Source organism: Chiloscyllium punctatum, chromosome 8, assembly GCF_047496795.1.
Source record: "Chiloscyllium punctatum isolate Juve2018m chromosome 8, sChiPun1.3, whole genome shotgun sequence".
NCBI classification, from domain to species: Eukaryota; Metazoa; Chordata; class Chondrichthyes; order Orectolobiformes; family Hemiscylliidae; genus Chiloscyllium; species Chiloscyllium punctatum.
In genome coordinates this window covers 22843002-22866044 of record NC_092746.1, presented here as the reverse complement: position 1 = coordinate 22866044, position 23043 = coordinate 22843002, and the positions used below count along the sequence as shown (strand labels likewise).

At 39.2% G+C, this 23043-nt stretch overlaps 1 protein-coding gene across 1 annotated transcript in view; it reads right to left on the bottom strand.

Moving 5' to 3' along the window:
- The window catches only part of nek10 (NIMA-related kinase 10), a 235924-nt gene that overhangs the window by 69984 nt on the left and 142897 nt on the right, over window positions 1-23043 (bottom strand). Inside the window, exon 22 of the mRNA XM_072575222.1 lies at window positions 10911-11013. Within this exon, the coding sequence (XP_072431323.1) occupies window positions 10911-11013 (103 nt within the window). The remainder of the gene's footprint in view (window positions 1-10910; window positions 11014-23043) is intronic.

Below are 23043 nucleotides of genomic sequence, written 5' to 3'. Positions count from 1 at the left end.
TTCACGTTTGCCTTCCCAGCCTAGGTTGCACTGAGGAAAGTAATCCCTTCTCCATTGATGCTACGTGTAAATAAAGTAACGAAATTTAAAAATCTTGTTTGTTGCCTGACATTTGATGATCATTGATTTGACAATGCATACCATGTGTTGAGTGGATAGTGGGGTGCTGAATTGAAATTCTACTTGGTCCACACCTTTAAATGGTTTGCCAGCAAAAGGTGGTACATTGTCAGATACTATTCATTCCAGGATACCTAATAAACAAAATTAGAACATATCATGTCAATGATGATTGCATACATTACATTAAGTGACTGAATGATGGGAAATCTGGAGAAGTAATCCATGACGATGGTGTAATCTCACACATACACTGAGTAGATCTGTTGTATTGGCTGGAACATGATATGGATATAGAAACTGAGGCTCCTCCCTGGCACTAGGACTAATATTTTTGGAATATCTCACTTGCATTCATGAGTCTCTGAATATCCTGATTCATTCCTGGCTGTACAGATTCACCAGCTATCTTGTGTGTTCAATACCCTTGTGTCTTTGTTGTAATGTAGACGTGAACACTTGGTGTAGCTTTAGGACTTCTTTGCCCTTGAAAATAACTTGTTGCAAAGTACCAAGTTCATCTCTGTGTAGCCAAAATAAAGGAATATTTAATATATATGACCAATCCAGGATAATGATGTTTTGCAAGCTCTTGTAGCTGCTCATCTTTGGCAGCTGTTGATTGCAGTTGTTCAGACTGGTTCTGGTCAGTGTAACAGATCAACACTGAGAACATCTTCAACTCCATCTGATGCAATTGTGACAAGTATGTTCTGTTCTTCCACAGTATGGGTCATTTGGAACGCATGAACTGTGACTACTTCAAGATTGTGAATGTTGACAGTCCTGCCAAAGCTTGACCATTTATATCTAACAGGAAGACAATGTCAGAACGCCAAGATGAGCCTGAATATTTGCATTGCATCGTGATTCTGCTAGTGAACAGAATTATTGTTTTGTTATTTGATGTGAAAGTCTCCTGTAAGTTGTAGCGATGGAGTGTCACTTGTTGAAGTATATGCTTTTCAGAAGAGAAGCTGCAATATGTTGACACTAGCTTCTGTGTTAACTTTACCTTTGACTGAATGTCGTCCTTCTTTTTCAGGATATATAATGTTAATATTGCAAAAACTTCTGATCGCCTTATACTATCAACCTGGTGTGTACAGTTAACACAAAAATAGAGATCATCTTATAGAATGGGCGGCACGGTGGCACAGTGGTTAGCACTGCTGCCTCACAGCGCCGGAGACCCGGGTTCAATTCCCGCCTCAGGCGACTGACTGTGTGGAGTTTGCACGTTCTCCCCGTGTCTGCGTGGGTGGGTTTCCTCCGGGTGCTCCGGTTTCCTCCGACAGTCCAAAGATGTGCAGGTCAGGTGAATTGGCTATGCTAAATTGCCCGTAGTGTTAGGTAAGGGCTAGATGTAGATGTAGGGGTATGGGTGGGTTACGCTTCGGCGGGGCGGTGTGGACTTGTTGGGCCGAAGGGCCTGTTTCCACACTGTAAGTAATCTAATCTAATCTAAAATTTGCTTTCCATTTGGTAGACTCTGAACCTTGTTGAAGTGTTTGTTTTTGCGTACCTTCTTAAGATTTTCCTTGCTGCCAATATTATGTCCATGTGTGTCTTAAACTGGAGTCTGGTTTGGCTTTTAGAAACATATTTCCTGCACTTGCATACCCACTGTCCCTTTGTGCTACATGCTTTGCTGGGCAGCCTTGGGTTGGTGCATGCCACAACACTCATTACAGATATTTGATGGCTTGAAACACTTTTCTGACCACAGCAGTAGCGCTGACTGCACCTAAAACATGTAACTGTTGTTGGACAACCACTATCGCTTCATATTGGGTCAATTTTTAAGCAATGCATCAATGCTATGGCCCTTTTTCTTGTCCAGAAGATCCAGTCAAAAAGCTTTAAATGATGTGCTGGTGATCACTAATTCAATGAACATTTCTTGAAGTTTCTCTTTGAAAAGTCACATTCATTCTGTTTTCTGTTTGTATGATGAGTTAGAGTCTGTTAATTCTGAAATTAATTCTTACTTTGAACTGATCTTTGAGAATTTTCCAGATCTTATTTTGAATCTTTAGCATTGTATAGACTGGATAGACTGGATATGTTAATTCTGCAAAACCTGCCTTGCCAATGGCAAATGTGAATAAGGGTGTTATTAGATGCCTATTTCAAAACGAAGTTTCTGCTTTCCTGATTAAAAAAAAAACTGTTGGACTGTACTTTTCAGTCAGTGTTAATTTAAAAAATGCATTGACATTGTGTCAGTGGAAATTAAATATACCCCTTTTTTAGGAATAGATTTTGCAGGTGGTACTGTTTGGAGATATTGTCATTTTTGTTTCACTTTCACGAACACGCATATGCTTTGTCATGCACTGAGTCTCAGCTTAAAAGTGCAATGGCGCTTCTTAATTTGATCTTTCAATTTAGTCAATGTTAGAAATTCCTTCTACTTTGAAAAAGCTTAATTTCTAATCAAACGGATTTACGTTTGTTTTATTGGTAGTTAATACACTATCTCCAGATCTATGCAATCGTTTTATTCACAGTAATTAATGTTGTTTACAGGGTGAGAAAATGCCCTTTGTCCAAATCTCTGCTGGCCAAAGCTACTCTCTGGTTAGGCTTCAATTAATTTTTCAAATAATAACATGGAGGTTTTTTAAAAAATAAATGGCCTCTGGTGCTAACTGTGATGTGCATTGTGCCTCCAGAAGAGTAACTTTACTTGATGCAGCAATGCTTATATTATCTGTCATTATACAAGAAACTAAGAATGGATATCTTGGTATTGAAATATCCAACAGATGTTTTATATATCTGGCTACTGAATACAAACATTATCCCCACAAACACACCAGTGTCTGAGTTGGTATTAAGATATTTTGAGATAGCAGAGATGAATGCTAATAGTGGGATATTAGCTAGTAGTGCTAATAGTGTTATCAGAATTAAGATGGTGTCTGAGACTTTCAGGTTGCAGTAATAATATCATGAGCACTTTGCTTGAAATTTAATGCAGCATAAGATGTTGATAGCGGAGATTTCAGTAATGGTAATGCCATTGAATGTTAAGGGGAATCATTAGATTCTCTTTTGATGGAGATGGTCTTTCTCTGGCACTTTGGTGGCTCAAATTTTACTTGCCACTTATCAGCCCAAGCTTGGATGTTGGCAAGTTGTGCTGCATATAGACACGGGTTGCTTCAGTACCTGACGAATTGTGAATAATGTTGAACATTGTGCTTCTGATATTAAGATGGAGTGCAGATCATTGATGAGTCATCCTAAGATGATTGGGCCTAGGACATTCACCTAAGGTGATAGTGACTACATGGTAGCCTGGAATTGAAATGACTAACCTTCAACAACCACAACCATTTTCCTTTGTGCTAAGTAGTACTCCAAACAATGGAATGCTTTTCCCTGACTCCCATCGACTTCTCAATGTTATCCTTAGTTCAATGCTGCCCTGATGTCAAAGGCCTTACCTATGGAATTCAGCTCATTTGTCCACGTTTGAACAAGAGTGTTTTAAGATCAGGAACTGTGTGACCCTGCTGACACCCAAACTGAGTGTCAGTGAGCAGATTATTCCTACGCATATGCCACTTGAAAGCACTGCTGACAATCTTTTCCAATATTTTACTAATGGCTGGTCTGATGATTGGGACTGCCAAATCTGTCAAGGAACTATCAAAGCTGTCAAGGAACTGTCTAAAGATGTGTGGTATTTCAAACAAATGCTAGATATTTCAGCAGTCTTATTGACATAATCCATTATAGAATTTGTGTTGCAAGGTTGATTTTCCAAAATATCATTTTTATAACGGGCTGCCTATCATGTAAATATTTTAATGGACAGCTCCAAACACTTGTAGAATAGAAATATTTGTTTACGAATGAGATTGGTCAAGGGAATTCTAATTTTTTTTAGATTATGGTCCTTGTTTTCAAAAGCAACTTTACATACAGGCTGATATTGTGATTTTTTTGTCAATATGCTTCCCAAAGTATGCTCATAGTAAATACTGGGCGAGATGGCATAGACAGAGGACAATGGTTAGTGGATAGGGAGTATAAGTTGCATAGAGGTTATAAAGGGCATAAGATGGTTGGAAGCATAGACTTATGAGTGGCCATGGGGCAGGTACAGATATATGGGTTGACATGACAAGAGTGGGGCCTTGGAAGAGGGTATATGGAATTAAGTGATATGGATGGAGTATGGAGAAAGAAGGGAGTGAGAAGATGACAGCAGAACTAATATTTCATTTTTAATCTTTACCTTTAAACTATGAACACATTGCCAGAGTTACCAGACAGGCTTTCTAATTTAGTCTGCCCCGGAAATAAGCAGTCTTTTCTTGTGTTGCCCATTCCGATTCCCATCTCCTTGGACGAAAATGGGAAGAACAAACAGCCATTTTTAAAAGGCAGATTGGGGGAAGATGATGTTTCTCCCACCTCTCTGCAACCAAATCTGGAATATAAATCTGAACTAGTATGTGAAGCTTTGCTACAGTAAACTGCTCTGCATCTCAAAATATCTAATGATATTGAGAAAAGACACAGAAAATATTCAAAAAGGAGAAAGTTGACAAATTTTGTGTGGAGCTACAATGCCACCTACTGACAGGGAGCCTTAAAGTGAAGTATCAAATTGCACTGGTGCTGTAAAATTGAAAGCTGAACATCCTGGAAACACTTAGCAGGGTAGGTAACATTTCTAGAGACAAAAATAAGGTTTGACCCTTCATCAGGAATAGGTAGCATTATAATTAATAAGGAGTTACTGGGCCGGTGAAGTGGTGGTGTGAAATAAATAGCGATATGCATGAAAAGTAAGAAAAAGCAAATAATTTGTTGAAAACAATGACTTGAGATATGATAACAGCACAACACAAAAGGAGAACAATGGGAAATTCTAGACCTGCATGAAACTGAGAGAACAGATGATTAACAATCACAAACAGATCATGTCAAAACTAGCAAAAGTGAGCAGGTTCCACTGGCCAGGGAGTAGAGTTGAAGGTAAAATTATGGAGTCACTGAGGTTGTAAACTATCACACAGGCCCTTTACCATGAATCTTTCACACCCTCCCTAAATTCCAGAAGTACTGGCACATGCATCTTACACCGCTATCAAAAAACTGAAGTATGATTAAAGTCTGAAGTTGTTAATGTCACTTATAGCTGGTGGGCTACTAAATGCCGAATAGAAAGACAAATTGATCTCTCGATGTGACATCGAGCTTCCTCGAAATTGTATAAGGACAAAGAGAGGTCAGAGTGGGAATAAGATAAATAAAATGATAAGCCACCAAGAAGTCTCAGAATTGTTGCTGTCTATTCAACTCATTCTTCCAAGTTGGATGTTACTCGCATGACTATAATCTATTCCAAATCTTGGTTTTATTTGAGAAAGTACTGGTAAGTATATTATTTGATTTTTTTTGCTGCTATAAGGTAAAGGTCTCTGACAATGCTCTTAATAAGGGAGTTCCTTGTATCAACAAAAGGAATAACTATATCAACTATCAGGCTAGTGTCAAATTTGCTGATGAGTTTCCATATAATTGTTGACCTTGGCCTTCAGAGGACCCGACCACAGTTTTGATGCTGCTGAAGAAGTTCCAGCAAATTACTGCATATCTCTGTAGACAGCACACATTACAGACACATTACATCAGAGGTGGAAGGATTTAAGCAAGTGAGTTAAGTGCCAATCAAGTGAGCAGACTGCTATATTCTCAAATACTCTTACAGGTGCACCAATCCAATACTGCATCATACTCCTGACTTGGTGGTAGAAAGGCAGAAAAAAAACAGATTGCCTGCAGAGTGCCCAACATCTGACTTGTTAAGTAGCCATATGGCTGGGTCAGTGGTGACCGCAGCTTGTTAATGAAGAGGAATATAACAAAGAAATCACAATAAATGTAAAAAAATATAATTTGGCTCTCTTGTTGAGATGGCCACTATTTGACATAATTTCCCAGACTACAATATTACTACCAAATGTAGGATCATTGTTTCCAGACTGTCTCTGACCTTAATCCCTCTGCAGATCTTCTCACCAATGCATAATCCTCTAAACCCAAAGTGTATTCTTCTATGTCTTTCCCAAAATTCATAATTAAAGGCCCAAACCAGTCTCCATTATAACCATGCTCCTCCATCTTTCTGAACTTCTTCTCACATTTCACCTTCAATTTCACTCATTTCTTTCATATATGGGGTTTTGATATGAGTACCTGCATGTATTCTGCAGCTGTGCCTGAGTTCTTGTGGTAAATGTCGAACAGACATTACAATAGTGCTATTCAAGTCCACTGCTTTACCTTTTTTCCCAATACATTGATGACAGAATATGTGCCATTTCATGTTCACATCCAGAACTTGATTAGATTATAAATTTGTTTACAATTTCCATCCTTTGCTTGTCTTCACACGGTTCTTCTCCACCTCATCTCTTCCTTTCCTTGACACTTTGGCTTCATTTCTGCCAATATACTATCAAACAATATTCACTATTCCTCATGAAGGGCATATGTCCAAAACATTGACTCTCCTGGTCCTCAGATACTGCCTGACCTGCTGTGCTTTTCCAGTGCCACAATTTTCAGCTCTGACTCTCCAGCATCTGCAGTCCTCACACTCTCCCAACATTCACTATAAGCCTATTTATGCACATAGACATCTTTGCTACACTTCCTCACACCCTACTTCCAGAAGGACTACACCCCATTCTCCTAGTTTCTCTTTCTCAATTGTATGTGTTCAGCCTATACAATATTCAATGCAAGCATTCTGATGTGTCATTCTTTTCCGCAACAAGATTCCCAAACACTGTAGTTATTAAGACCTCAACACATTCTATTCCATGGTACATGTTGGTGCTGTCACCTTTTCACTTCTTTCCCAGACCACAACAGGATTGCTCTGGTCTTCAATTTCTACCTCACCAGCTTGAATGTTCAATGAATTATTCTCTGCCATTTTTATCACCTTCAGCATGATTTAGATTAGAAGTACATCTTCCATTTGCCTCCTTCTTCAAGAATCTGAAGGGACTTTTCCCCCTTCATGACACCCTGGTCCACTCCTCAGTCTCCTCCAAGATCCATTCCTATTCATGAGGCACTTTTCCACGCAAGCAGAGAAGATGTCATGCAATAATTGCCATTTTACCTCCTCCTTTTTCACCATCTAAGGTTCCAAACATTCCTTCCAGTTGAAATAGTAATTTATTTCTTTTATTTAGTATACTCTATTTACTAGGAGAAAGTGAGGACTGCAGATGCTGGAGATCAGAATCGAAAAGTGTGGAATGTGCTGATGAAGGGCTTACGTCCAAAACATTGACTCTCCTGCTCCTCGGAAAATGCTCAACCTGCTGTGCTATTCCACACTTTTCGACTCATACTCTATTTACTGCCTATGACGTAGTCTCCTTTACTTTCAGAAAATTTCCAGACACTCTCTTTAATTCATTAAAATCTGTTATATTCTGAACTTTCTCCACTATTAGCAATGAAGTAAAGTGTATGCATGGTCACACACCTGAAACATTAACTTTGTTTCTATCTCCACCAAGGCTGTCAAATCTGTTGTTTTTTTCTAATTTTTCTAAAGTATTGTTGTTTTATCGTTGTTAACTTTCTGATTTTATTATCTTTATCATTACCTGTCACTGTTGGACACAAATTTGCTTCTTATTTGCCCACAGCAAGTTATTGTTCTGGTTCTGCTGAATGCAGGTATGAACAACGTTATTATATCAAAAACTGTCGAGCTAAATGCTGTGACAAACCCCTGAGTGTACAGTGAATGGAATGTGATTGATGAAGCAACTAAAGGTAGCTGGGTCTATGATGCTATTTGAGCATCCTTTAATGTTGTTCTGGGTTTGAGATGATTGATCAACAATTCTCATCATAGAGTCTTACAGTCATACAACACAGAAACAGACCCTTTGTACCAACCCCGTCCATGCTGAACATAATCCTAAATTAAACGAGTCGTACCTCCCTGCTCCTGGCCCATATCCCTCCAAACCTTTTCTATTCATGTACTTATCCAAATATCTTTTAAACCTTGTAACTGCCCACATCGATCACTTCCTCAGGAAGTTCATTCCACACACAGACCCGCTCCGTGTAAAAAAATTGTCCCTCATGTCTTTTTTAAATCTCTCTCTCACCTTAAAAATGTGCCCTGTAGTTTGGAAATACTCATCCTAAAGAAAAGACAACTACTATTAATCCTATTTCTATCCCTTATGATATTATGAACTTCTATAAGGTCACCTCTCAACCTCCTACACTCCACTGAAAAAATTCAGTCTTTCTTTATAACTCAAAATTTCCATAGCTGGCAACAACCTGGTAAATCTCTTTTGAACACTCTCCAGCTTGATAATAGTTTTTTAATGCCAGGCAAGATGAGAAACGATGCAAGGTGTTTCTGGTCAAACCCATGCCCGAGTCAGCAATTCAAGAAGAGTTATTCTCACCTCTGAAGTTATGTTTCTTCTTAAAATACATTGGGATCAAAACTGGAATCAGGTCTGGTGTCACCTGCTTCTGGGACCACCCAAACTGAGCTTCAATCAGCGGGTTATTGTCATGTTTAAAACCTTTGATGGCATGCTGATGACTCATTCATCATTCTCCCAGTGATTAAGAAAAAGTTGATGGGATGGTAATATTCCAGATTGGAGTGACCTACTTTTTAAGAAAAGGATATATCTAGGCCTTTTACAAAAAAAAAGGTTGAAGTAAAGAAAAAGTTTTTCTTAATATGAAAACAAATTAGACAAGCAATGGAATGTGTTGATGGATCGGGGGAAAATTGGGAGTGACACAAGCCCTCTTGCCAGGAGATGATATTGTTTTTTGTGGATCCAGAAGAGAAAATAGATGCAAGCTGTGCCTTGCTGAAGGACTGTGAGCTTCACATCTACAGGAAGATCTTACAGGTTTCAGAATATAGCATATAACTGCTATGAAAGGGGGCGTGGTTTACCTTCCTCTGAAATTCTGCACTACGAAAGAATTATCAGAATGGAAGTACACCTCCAAATTTCTGAGTGAGCCATGAGTGAAATCACCTTTTAGAAATGCAGTGCTCCATTTTTTCATTTAAAAATGGGCCAATTTGCATGAGACTGTCACTCCTCAAAAAATCCAGCCCCTATGATCTGTTGCTGCATTTCCAATAAAGCTCTTTGTTGACATTTACCAAGTGCTGTTATTCCAATTCACGTTGATATGAATGGTCAGCTGCATTTAAAATGCTACAACTGCACATATTAAAGCACAGTGTTATAAATTCACATTTTGATGTTTAATGCCTATTAAAAGATTACCAGTCTAGTGATCACAATTTTGTTTTTATAACAGATTGAACATTTGAAGGGATTTAAAATCTTTGAACGTGTTTCATGAATAGAAACGTTTTTACAGATCAAGGATATATGAATTAGAGCTGTCTTAAATTGTCAGCAGTTTGCTTTATTTTCATAGCGGAAGCATTAGTTAGGATAGCAGGGCTATGGGGAATGAGTGGCTGAGATGTTGCAATTGTAACAGAGGCTAGCAGCTTATACATTAACGAAGATGAAGTCCCAAAGAACTGAAATAGTCTCTTAAAACTTCCAATTACTTCCTGTTCCCACCTCCTCTAAACAAACATTGGATGTAGGGGCCCTTTAAAAAGAGATATGTTTGTTTTCCCAACTTGAGCTACCTCCCGCAAATGCAGATTAAAGATACATTAAAAATGATTTCACCCAGAACATTATCACCTAAAACATAATAATGTTAAAGATCTAATGACCAGGGAAAGCCAGCACAAATTTCTCTCTCCTGGATTATCATTTGCAGGAAAGGGTTGCATATTTGAAATTACTTACTTTAAAGTACTATTTTAAAATCAAACAGAAATATTTAGTGTTCATTAGTTCCAGTATTTTTTTTCAACTAGTCCCCTATGCCAATTGAAATTTAACAGAGAATACCTTGGAAAGATTGTATGCTAGAATTGTTTATTTCTAATGGGAGTCATAAAAATAATTACTTTTTTTGTTTTATTATCAATATGAAATACCTTAAATGTCTGAAAGTGTTTCAAATTATAATTGACTGCCCTTAAAATGATTGTTACTTAGGAAATTATTACACTCATGCAGTACAGAGCAAGATTCACAGGCAATACAACACAAAATAAATGGAGATGTTTTTGTCTGTTATGGGAATGTTAAAAAAGTTGGCCATTAAACCTTGGGTTTAATTGTCTTGTAAACCCTGAAGACACACTGAATTGTTTCTTTTCTGTATTTGTTCCCATTTTATCTGCTCCCTAAAAAGGGTAACTGAAAATAGAGATTTTTAAAACCATAAAATCTGCTTTTGTGGCATTTTTGGTTAATTCAGTGGCACTTCAAGAAACAAAAGAAGTTATGAAAATCTCTGATGCAGTGTTCTAAAGTATATTTCATTGTCCATCATGGCAAGTCAAGCGTCTTAGCTGTTTAATTAACTCATTGGCTATATATTTGCTTTTGGCCAGCTACATGTTTGCCATGAAGAAAACAATCTTGTTGTTGACAATTCTCCAAAGGTATTGAAAATTTCATACTTAAAATTTTTCTCTGTTTAAAATACGCAGAATTGTAGGACAGTCAAGGCTTAAAGATGTTCATGCTATGTTGCAGTGAATCATAATAAAATGGTCAAATAATTTCAGTTTTCTTGATTGTACCTAACAAATAATTTTGAAAAGGCTGATTTGCATAAATATTTTGAAGTTTCATACTTACTTATTGTTACCTTGTCTAGTTCACCCAGCATGATATTGTTGGGTGTAAGATCTCTATGGACAATTCTTTTCTCTTTGTGCAAATAACGCAATGCAAGGCATATCTGAAAAACAAAAATTGAACAGAATTATTTCTCGGACGTAATTGTAATTGCAGTTGTAATGACAGTGAAACTGTCCATATTTGCAATCACTACTATTGGAAACCAACAGCAGACAGCAACTTTTTGTGTTTGCATATGCACAATGAAGTACAGGAATTCAAAATCTGTCAGTGGTTCCATGCTACTTTAGAGGGTGCATTGTCCCACAGATCTATTGCGGCTTTTGAAAACTTCCTTTTCATGCTATGTTACTGATTAAAATGCTGAAATAAATCCTGTCTTGCTGTTGAGTTGTAACTTGGTTTTTGAATGGAGCACGTTCATGAATATATTGCAAAAATTATCCGGCTCCAGAAAACTAACTTTATTCTTAAGCAATTTTAGCTTTCCCTACTATGATTTATAAAAAATCATATGTTTAAATTTATTAAAAAAGAATCAAGTGGCAGCACTTGCTGGATGCCTGAAGGATCCTTGAGGTTATTGCAAATTACAAATACGGCTCAACTAAGGTGAAATCTACACCAGGGAGATCTAAGGACCTTTGTGGGCATCAGCTTCCTATCAGTTCTACCCAAGTTCTATCAGTTTGCCACAAAAAACAAAATCTTGGACAATATAATGCAAAACAGTGTGAATGGAGTTTTCCATAAATATACATTTAAGACTTGATTACTAGAATTGTTATGATTTAGCTAGGAGTCAGTAACCTTGATTTTAAAGTATACAATGTGCAAGATCCCAAGAACCCTCTAAGGCAAAAAAGCGGATTTCGGTGTTTTGAACAAAAAACACCCGTAGTATACAGAGTTAGAATAGCAAAACAACCTATAATCTCTATACACCTTGTATTCTGACATCCAGAAGTAATGTGAGGTAAGGAAGGATAGGGGACAGAGAGTGGTCGAACCCCCCATGGAGTACAGTGAATTGCAAAGAAGGTCAAGACAGATAACATAGAATTCTTAGAAACCTCACAGTCGTTAGTGACATTATGAGTTATCATCAAAACTTTACAAGGGATTTCTTCACTTTTGAACATCCAGCTTGAGAACTCCTTCAGAAGCTCATTGTTATGGAATATCTCACAGTTGCTCACAACCCGGCAGTTCCCTCTCCTTTACTGGGAATGTGCTCCCCCAGCTCTGCAGACTGCATTTTGGCATTTACTCACAGGCACAATTCCTACTTTTCTGTGAACAGATCACTGCTCCTGGGTTTTGTTGAGGTCCAGTCTTGCTAAGCTGTACTAAGTCAATATTGCTTGTAGGCTTCCTTTATCCCTACTTTCAGCTTCACTGAAATATTTGTATCACCTATAACCACGGGTAAGGTGCTGGAGAACTAGGGGGTGGCTAATGCTATGCCTTTATTTAAGAAGGCTGTAATGAGAAGCCTGGAAACTAAAGACCTGTGAGTCTGACATCAGTGGTGGCTAAGTTGTTGGAGGGGATTCTGAGAAGTAGGATTTACATGAGTTTGGAGAGGCAAGGGATTGTCAGCATAGTTTTGAGCGAGGGAAATTGTGTCTCACAAACGTGATTCAGTTTTTTGAGGAAGTAACCTAAAAGATTGATGATACATTGTTTACTTGCACTTTAGTAAAGCTTTTGATAAGGCTTCACTTGGTTGACAAATTAGTAAAGTTAAATCACATGGAATTCAGGGTGAGCTTGCCAAATGGATACAAAATTGACTTGATGATAGGAGATAGAAGGTAGTGGTGGAGGATTGTTTTTCTTTCTGTGACCAGCGATGTTCCAGGGATCAATACTGGCTCCACATTTTTTTGTCATTTATGATTTGGATGAGAATAAAAGAGGCACAGTAGGTTTGGAGATGACACCAAAATTCATGGTATAGTGAACAGTGATTAAGATTTACAAGGAGGTCTTGATAATTGTGTCAATGGGCTGAGGAGATGGGAAATGGAAAGTCATTTGAATAAATGTGTGGTATTACATTTTGGTAAAACAAACAAAGGCAAGACTTATCTAATTAATGGTAGAACAGACAGACAAAGGGGTTCTGGTACAAAATGTTTTGAAATTTGCATCACCTATAGACAGGGTGCTTAAGGCATTTAGCATGCTTGCATTCATTGCTCAGACATCTGAGTATAGGATATGGGACATTATGTTGAGATTGTACAGGACTTTGATGAGGCCTCTTCTGGAGTACTGTGTGCAGTTACAGTTGCTCTGTTATAGGAAGGATATTATTAAATTGGAGAGGTTTCAGAAACGAGGTTTCACCAGGCTGTTGCTGCAAATGGAGGTTTGAGTTATTAAAATAGGCTGGATAGGCTGCGACCTTTTCATTGGAGTGTAAGAAGTTGAAGTTTGACCTTACAGAGGTTTATAAAATCATGAGGGGCACAAATGAGGTGAATAGCAAAGGTCTTCTCCCTAAGCTGGGGGAGTTCAAAACTAGGGTTTTTTAAAGTGAGAGGATAAAGATTTATAAAGGTCATGACGAGCAATGTTTTTACACAGAGAGTGGGTGTTGTGTGGAAAGAACTGCCAGAGGAAGTGGTGGATGCAGGTAGAGTTACACTGTTTACAGACATTTGGATAAGTACTTGAATCGGAAAGTTTTGGAGGGATATGGGCCAAATGCAGGCATGTGGGACTAGTTCAGTCTGGAAACACAGTCAGCGTGGACTTTATTAGTCAATTAATAGATCACAGGTCTCTTCCTATGGCTTTTTCTGAGCCATAACCCCAATACTTAACAGCACCTACTGGCTCTCTTGACTTCTGAGTCCTGTCTGTTCAGAGCCTGCTACAGCAATATCCTTTTCAGGATGAAGCCTTGACTCCCTCTTCGTCAGTACCTGTGTAACTAGAACTCCACAAGTAGCAAACTTATTCTTCCACTGCCTCTGACTGACAAAAACTGTCTGTTCACTAATCCTCGTTTGGTTCTGAGTTACCAATTTTAAAATCTCACAACAAGCCGCAACCTTGTTCCTAGGCAGAAATGAATATTTGAATAGCACTGCATATCTTGGCTAACTTCTTGTTTGTGGCTGCCAACTCTGAACACGCAATACAAATGGATATATTCACAAATTTCATTCCCAAATGGCATTCCCTGCCAGGAGAAACATTTTCTTAGCATCTCGTCTGACAAGTTCCTTCAGAACATGCTTCAACTTGAGTCATTGAGTCATAGTGATATACAGCACAGAAACAGACCCTTTAGTTCAACTTGTCCATGCCGACCAGATAACCTAAACTAATCTAGCCCAATTTGCCAGCACTTGGCCCATATTCCTCCAAACCCTTCCTATACATATATCCATCCAGATACCTATTAAACGCTGTTAAAGTACTAGCCTCCACCACTTCTGGAAACACATTCCAAACACGTACCACCCTCTGCGTGAAAACGTTGCCCCTTGGGTCTCTTTTAACTTTTTCCCCTCTCACCTTAAACCTACGCCCTCTATTTCTGGACTCCCTTACCCCAGGGAAAAGATCTTGTCTATTTACCCTATTCATGCCTCTCATGATTTTATAAACCTCTCAGCCTCTGATGCTCCAGAGAAAACAGCTCCAGCCTATTCAGCCTCTCCCTGTAGCTCAAGTCCTCCAAGCCTGGCAACATCCTTGTAAATCTTTTCTGAACCCTTTTCAACTTTTACAACATCCTTCCGATAGGCGGGAGACCAGAACTGCACACAATATTCCAAAACTGGCCAAACCAATTTCTTGTGCAGCAGTTACATGACCTACCAACTCCTATACTCAATGCTCTGCCTTATTTTTCTAAACTTCAGGGAATATGGACCTCGTCTATTCAATCTCTTGTAAAATAATACCCACATCCAGGTAGGGGCAAACACTTCCTTTCTTAGGGAAATGAAAAAGCACACACAGTACTCCAGTGATCTCACCAAATGTCCTGCACATTTGTAGTAAGACTTCTTCATCCTATGCTGCAATCCCTTTGCAAATAAAGCTTATGTAGCACTTGCCTTCCTAGATGCTTGCTGTTACTTTATGTCAACTTTCTGTGATACATACATGTGAATGCCCAGGTTCTTTTGAAAAACAAATACTTTCCGGTATGTTACCAATTAAAAAGTACTTTGATTTTCCGTTCTTCCCACTGAAGTGGATAAACTCACACTGCATAATGCTATTTCCATCTGTTCTGATCTTCCCTATTCACCTGCCTGGCCACAATTGCTCTATGGTCATTTTTAATTATCCTCACTATTTACTTTCCTATCTAACTTTGTAACATCAGCAATTCTAGGTATGTTACCCTCAGCCTACTCATCAAAATCATTAATACAGGTAGAGTGAAAAATTTTGTTTTGTGTGCAGTACAGGCAGATCATAACAGACATTGATCATAAGATGATTGAATAGAGTGAGGAATACAATATTACGGCGAGAAAAAAGGTGCACAAAAAACAAGATCAACCTTAGATTTGAAATTTGAGCAGTCAAATCAGAAGTTGAATAACAGCAGGGAAGAAGCTGTTCTTGAACCTGTAGGTATGTATGTTTAAGCTTTTGTATCTTCTGCCTAATGCAAAAGATTGAAAAAAATTATAACTGGGGTGGGAGGGGCTTTTGATGATGTTGGCTGCCTTTCTGAGGCAACAAGAAGTGTAGATGGAGTCAATGGATGGAAGGTCGGCTTGCATGATAGACTGGGCTGTGTTCACAACTCTGTAGTTTCTTATGGTCCTGAGCAGTGCAGTTGCTGAAACAGGCCATGATGCATCCAGATAGAATGCTTTCTATAGTGCACTTATAAAAGTTGGTGAGGGTCCTTATGGACATGCCAAATTTCCTTAGCCTCCTGAGGAAGAAGAGGCATTGTTGTACTTTCTTGACTATCACATCAATGTGGGTGGCCCAGAACAGTTGTTGGTGATTGTCATTCCTAGGAACTTGACACTCTCGACCATCTGCACCTCAGCTCCACTGATGTAAACAAGGGCTTGTCCTCCTCCTTTCTTCATGAAGTCTTCAGCTTTGCTGATGTTGAGGGAGCGATTGTTATCTTTACACCAAGCCACTAAGCACTCTGTCTTGTCATTGTTTGATCTCAACAATGGTAATGTCATCAGTGAACTTGTAGATGGAATTTGAATGACATTTGGTCACATAGTCATGCGAGTAGAGGGAGCACAGTAGGGGACTGAGCCAGGCACTGATAGTGAGGTTTATCGTGGAGAAGGTGCTGTTGCCTATCTTCACTAATTGCAGTCTATGGGTTAGGAGGTTGAGGACTCAATTACAGACGGCTGATCAAAGACCTAGGTCTCAGAGTTTGAAGATTAGTTTGGTTGGGATTATAGTACTGAAGGTGGAGCTGTAGTCAATAAGTAGAAGTCTAACATAGGTATTCTTATTATCCAGATGTTCCCAGGATGAGTTGACCTGTTGAGCTGGTAGGTAAATTGCAGGGTATCAAGGCAGGCTGGGAGGCTAATGTTGATATGAGCCATGACTAACCTCTAGAAGTATTTCATAATTTTGTAGGTCAGAGTCACTAGGCGGTAGTCATTGAGGTACGTTGCATGTGCTTTCTTTGGTACCGGGATGATGGTGATCTTCTTGAGGGGACTTCAGATTGTAGCAAGGAGAGGTTAAGGATGTCAGTGAATACTCCTGCCAACTGGTTCGCTCACTATCTGAGTGCATGGCTGGGGACTCCATCTGGGCCAGTTGCTTTCCTTGCATTCACTCTCAAGAAGGCTGATCTGATATCTGCAGCAATAAGTGAGGGAATGGATGCATCTGAGGCTGACAGGGTAAGTGACACTGTTTACTGACTTTCTGTTCAAAACGAGCATAAAATGCATTGAGCGCATCAGGGAGGGATGTGTCTTTGTCCACTATTTTGTTCTGCTTCACTTTGTAGCCCATTATATGATGCAGGCCTTGGCACAAATGGCGGGTGTCGTGTTGGTTAGTTTGGGGAGGGGTCTGTAACTTAGTCCTGTATTGCCTCTTGGCATCCCTATGGCCTTATGGAGGTTGTACCTGCATTTCAAGTCAAGGTCAGGAACGTCTGACTTGAACGTTGCATGCAAGATCTTCAGTAGGCAATGGATTTCCCGGTTCATCCATGGTTTCCGGTTGGTCAACATACAGATTGATTTCTTTGGCAAGCAATCCTCTATACACTTGCTAATGAAGTCCATGATGCTGGTGACATACTCATCTAGGTTTGCCGCTGAATTCTCTAATATGGAACAGTCCACCAAATCCAAACAGTCCTGCAGAAGCTGTTCCACTGTCTCACATTAGCACTATATTATTTTCTACACTGGGTCCTCACGCTTCAACTTCTGATAGTAAGTTGGGAGGGGAAACACAGGAGGAATTGTGATCTGATTTCCCAAAGTGTGGGCGGGGGGTGAACTGATAGGCATTTTTGATCATTGTATAGCAATGGTCAAGGATGTTCGGTCCCTTGGTGGGACAGGAGACATGTTGATGGTATTTTGGTAGCACCCTCTTGAGGTTGGCCTGGTTGAAGTCACTGGCTACGATGAATAGGCCTCAGGGTATTCCATCTCAAGTGTATTTGTAGTGGTGTAAATGTCATCCAGAGCACTCTTCACTTCCAAAGGGGTTGTATGTAGACTGTTGTCAGGATGGCAGAGGTGAACTTGCATGGCAGGTAGTAGAGACAACTTTTTACTGTTAGATATTCTTGATCTGGACAGCAGTAACTCAGGAAACTGGCTTTTAAAACATCTACAATCCTTTCCACAATTCTTGGTTTTTAAAACATCCTTTTCCCATTTAAGTCCACAATCAAAAATGCAAAACATATTTTTTACATGCTTCCATTCTTAAGAAAATGAAATACAATTTTAAAAATGCACTTCATCTCAAAATAACTAATACACAAACAAAGACAAACAAGATCTACTTATTCTTCCTTTTATAGGCTGATACAGTCAAAGCAAATCTTGAACTTTAAACTTACTTCAACACTTTGCACTCTGAACAATGTTTTAGCAATTACATTACGTTTTCCAGCAATGTAAATAGCCTTTACATTAAATGATTGCACCAAAAGAGTCCATCTGAACAGTCTCATATTCTGTCATTTTAATTTTTTTCAATGAAGGTCAGTGAATGATGAGCAGTGTAAATTAATGTTTCCTTATCACCTTGTTGAATATACACTTCAAATTGTTGGAGAGCCGACAATAATTCTAAAGTCTTTTTTTCCAACATTGAAGTAACTCTTCTGGTACTGGTTTAGTTTCTTTGAGAATTAGACCCCCAGCTTCTATATTACTAACTCATTATCCAGCAACAAGTCTTCACCTGTCCTCAAGTCACCAGTATCAATTGTAATTTTGAAAGATCTGGAAAAATCAGGGGCAGCTAACAACAGTTCATTTGTCATATTGTCTTTGACTTCTTGAAGGCTGTCCAGCATTCTGATGACCAAAATACTTTTCCTTGTTTCTTTAACAAGTTTGTTAAAGGTGCTGAAATTGCTTTGGATGCATTGCACAAATTTTCAGTAAAACCCACGCGCCTCAAAAATTTCATGAATTTTTCATGTCGTTTTAATGACAGAAAATTGCATTAGAGCTTTCACTTTCACTGTCTTTGATAAAACATGTCTTTGTCTTACAATGTCCCAGGAAAGTTAGTCTTGTATTTCCAAATTCACTCTTGGCTAAAGTTATTACCTGGTCAGCTAACTATAATTACTTAAATGGGTCTTCTAATTGTCTCATGGTCTTCCCATGTTTGACTATATACCACAGAAACTGCTAAATAAACTACAAAGTTACAAACCTCAGCAATGACTTGATTAATAAGCTTTTGAAATGTAGCTGGAAATTCTTGAGTCTAAATGGCATCACATTGGTATAATACATTTGGTGTAACAAAAGTGGATATTTATTTAGCCCATGATGTTAATGGCACTTGCCAGTACTCCTTCAATAGATCAGTCTTGAAAAGGAATGAGGCACTGGTAACCCTATGAATACATTCTTCAAATCATGGAATTGGATATGACTCTGTCTTCGTGATGGCATTTACCCTTCTATAATCTCTACAGAATCTAGTTGGTCCATTCAGTTTAGGAATTAACACTGCTGGTGAATTGCAGATACTTTGAGTAGGTTGAATCAAGTGATTTTCCAGTATGTATTGAATCTTTCTTTCCAATTGAGCTCAATTTTCTGGGCTCAACTGATAAAGATTCTATTTTATTACACCTCATTCTCCTCTGTCTACATCATACCTGGCTAGATACCTCACCCAGGTGTATCTCTACATATTACCTTATAGTCTCTAGGTAATATTACAAGATCCTCCTATAGTTATTTCCCTAAATATGAAAACACAGTGTCTCACTGAGCCAATATTTCTGTGTTAGCTATTTGAATTGCAAGAGGTTCATTTGGAGAACTGTCTACCTCACTCTTACTGGTTCTGTCATCTTCCATCTGACATAGTTGTTCCTCCTTACCTTCATCCCAATTCAGACACTTTTTCAACATAAAAACTGAAAGAACTGCAGATGCTGTAAATCAGAAACTAAAATAGAAAATGCTGGGAAAAGCTCAGCAGGTCTGGCAGTATCTGTGAACAGAAATCAGAGTTAACATTTTGGGTCTGGTGACCCATCCTCAGAAGACTTTTTCAACATGTTTGTGACAGATTCTTCTTTCCATGATCGGGTGTATTTATCAGATAGGTCACTTCACAAACCTTTGTAATTACTTATAGAACATCGAATAGTACAGCACAGTACAGACACTTCAGCCGTTGATGTTGTGCCTTTTATCCCACTCTAGGATCAGACTAAACTACACATTCTTTCATGTGCCTATCCAAGTTTCACTTAAATGTCCCTTATGTATCTGACTCTACTACCACCACTGACAGTGCATAACATGCACCCACCACTCTCTGAGTAAATAACCTACCTCTGACACCTCCTCTAAACTCTCCTCCAATTACCTTAAAATTATGCCCCGTCATGATAGACATTTCCACCATGGGCAAAAGTCTCTGGCTTTCTACTCTAACTATGCCTCTCATCGTCATGTACATCTTTATCAAGTCACCTCTCATTCTTCTTTGCTCCAATGAGAAAAGCCCTCGCTCCCTTAACCTTTCTCCTTAAGACATGCCTTCCAGTCCAGACAGCATCCTGGCAAACCTCCTCTGCACCCTCTCTAAAACTTTGCATCTTTCATATAATGAGGCGACCAGAACTAAACACAATATTCCAAGTGTGGTCTAACCAGGGCCCTATGGAGCTGCAGGATAACCTCGTGGCTCTTAAAATCAACCCACCGGGGCTAAAGAAAGCCAACACACCATACGCCTTCTAAATAACCCTATCAACCTGGATGGCAACTTTGAGGGATCTATGGACATGGACTCCAAGATCCCTTTGTTCCTCCACATTGCCAAGAATGCTGCCTTTAACCCTGTATTCTAAATTCAAATTCGACCTTCCAAAGTGAATGACTTCACACTTTTCGGGTTGAACTCCATCTGCCACTTCTCAGCCCTATTCTGCATCCTGTCAATGTCCCGTTGCAACCTACAACAGCCCTCCACACTATGCACAATTCCATTAATCTTTGTGTCATCGGCAAACTTACTAACCCACCCTTCCACTCATCCAAGTCATTTACAAAAATCACAAAGAGCAGAGGTCTCAGAACTGATCCATGTTGTGACCCTTGGTCACCAAATTCCAGGCTGAATACTTTCCATCGACCACTATCCTTTGTCTTCTATGGGCCACCAATTCTGTATCCAGACAGACAGGTTTTCCTGTATCCTATGCCTCTTTACTTTCTGAATGAACCTACCATTGGGAACCTTATCAAATGCCTTGCTAAAATCCAAGTACATCACATCCACTGCTCTACCTTCATCAACATGTTTTGTCATATTCTTGAAGAATTCTACAATGCTTGTGAGGCATGACCTGCCTCTCACAAAGCCATGCTGACTATCTGTAATCAAACTATGGTTTTCCAATTAATCATAAATCCTGCCTCTCAGCATCCTCTCCAATAATTTGCCCACCACTAATGTAAGACTGACTGGTCTATAATTCCTAGGATTATCCTTATTCCTTTTTGTGAATATTTGCCACCCTCCAATCATCTGGCACTACTCCACTGGACGGTAAAGATGCAAAGATCATCTCCAAAGGCACAGCAATCTCTTAACTTGCTTCCTGTAGTAGCCTCATCTTCCGTCTCGGAACACTTCAACCCCAGGGCATCAATGTGGACTTCACCAGTTTCCTCATTTCCCCTTCCCCCCCACCTTACCCAGTTCCAACCTTCCAGCTCAGCACCACCTTCATGACCTGTCCTACCTGCCAATCCTCCTTCTCACCTATCTGCTCCACCCTCCTCTCTGATGTATCACCTTCATCCCCACCCCCATCCACCCATTGTACTCTTTGCTACCTTCTCCCACCCTCCTCTCTGACCTATCACCTTCATCTCCACCCCCATTCACCTACTGTACTCTTTGCTACCTTCTCCCCAACCCCACCCCCCTCTCATTTATCTCTCCACCCTAGAGGCTCCCTGCCTTCTTCCTGATGAAGGGCTTTTGCCTGAAACGTCTGGCCCAGGGGATTTATCTAACCTTATGTTTTTCAAAATTTTCAACTCATCCTCTTTCCTAATATCCACCTTTTATAGCATACTAATCTGTTTCACTCTGTCCGCAGAAACGTCAAGGTCCCTCTCAGTAGTGAATACTGAAGCAAAGTATTCATTAAGGATCTCCCCTACTTTCTCCAACTGCAGTTGTAAGTTCCTTGTATGGTCCAGTGAATTTTGATTTCAATTGTTCATTTTGCAAAGCGATCAATATCAATATGTAATTTCCTGTTTGAAACATTCCAGTTGCTGATAGTTTATATGCTCATTTTTTCATCTACCCTTATGAAACCTTCAAATGCTTGTGCTTGCCTACATGCTCCGATGAGTCTTTCTAGAAACATAGATCCATAATCCAATGTTGAGGAATCATCTTTCTGGTTCAAAGGTTTCTCCCAAATTAATTATCTCATGACCATAAATCCATTCAGATTAATTAATCCCAGAAGATTCATTTAGGAAATCTCTGGTAGCAAATAATTAGAAGATCTAATCCCAACCCTGTGGGTATACAGAGCTGAAGATGTGTTGCTGGAAAAGCGCAGCAGGGCAGGCTGCATCCAAGAAGCAGGAGAATCGACGTTTCGGGCATCAGCATGCTGCCTGACCTGCTGCGCTTTTCCAGCAACACATTTTCAGCTGTGATCTCCAGCATCTGCAGTCCTCACTTTCTCCTGTGGGTATACATGACAGTAAGCCTTAATCATGATTTTGAAAATCAGATGGTATCTCTCCAAAGCTCCAGTATTTGCAAATATTACATATGTGACTTCACCTGTTTTGTACCCAAACAGCTAATGATTTCCAGCAAAATATTAGATTTAAAATTAAAACCTTGATCAGACTGTATCTCAATTGGTAATTTATAATGAGTAAAGAACTAAGTTAACTTCTCCACTAGGCTTAAGGTGAGAGGGAAAGATTTAAAAGGGACCTAAGGGGCAACTTCTCCACACAGAGGGTGGTGCATGTATAGAATGAGCTGCCAGAGAAAGTGGTGGTAATACAATACAACTTTTAAAAGGCTTCTAGATGCATAAATGAATAGAAACGGTCTAGAGGGATATGGGCCAAATGCTAGCAAATGGAACCAGATAAATTTGGGACATCTGGTCAGTTTGAACAAGTTGTACCAAAGGGTCTGTTTCTGTGCTGCACAGTTCTATGACTGTACTACTTTATCTGTAATTGTCCTGAAAGGAACAGCTTCTGCGAACAGGATTGTCATACCAATAATTATAAGGATATACTGATGTCCTGCTTGTGTTTTGAGTAATGGGTCCAATCCAATTGAATAAGACTAAATGGCACTTCAAAAACTGGCATAGGTTTCAAAGGATTGACATGCTGAGATTTTCCTACCACCTGAAATTTATAGT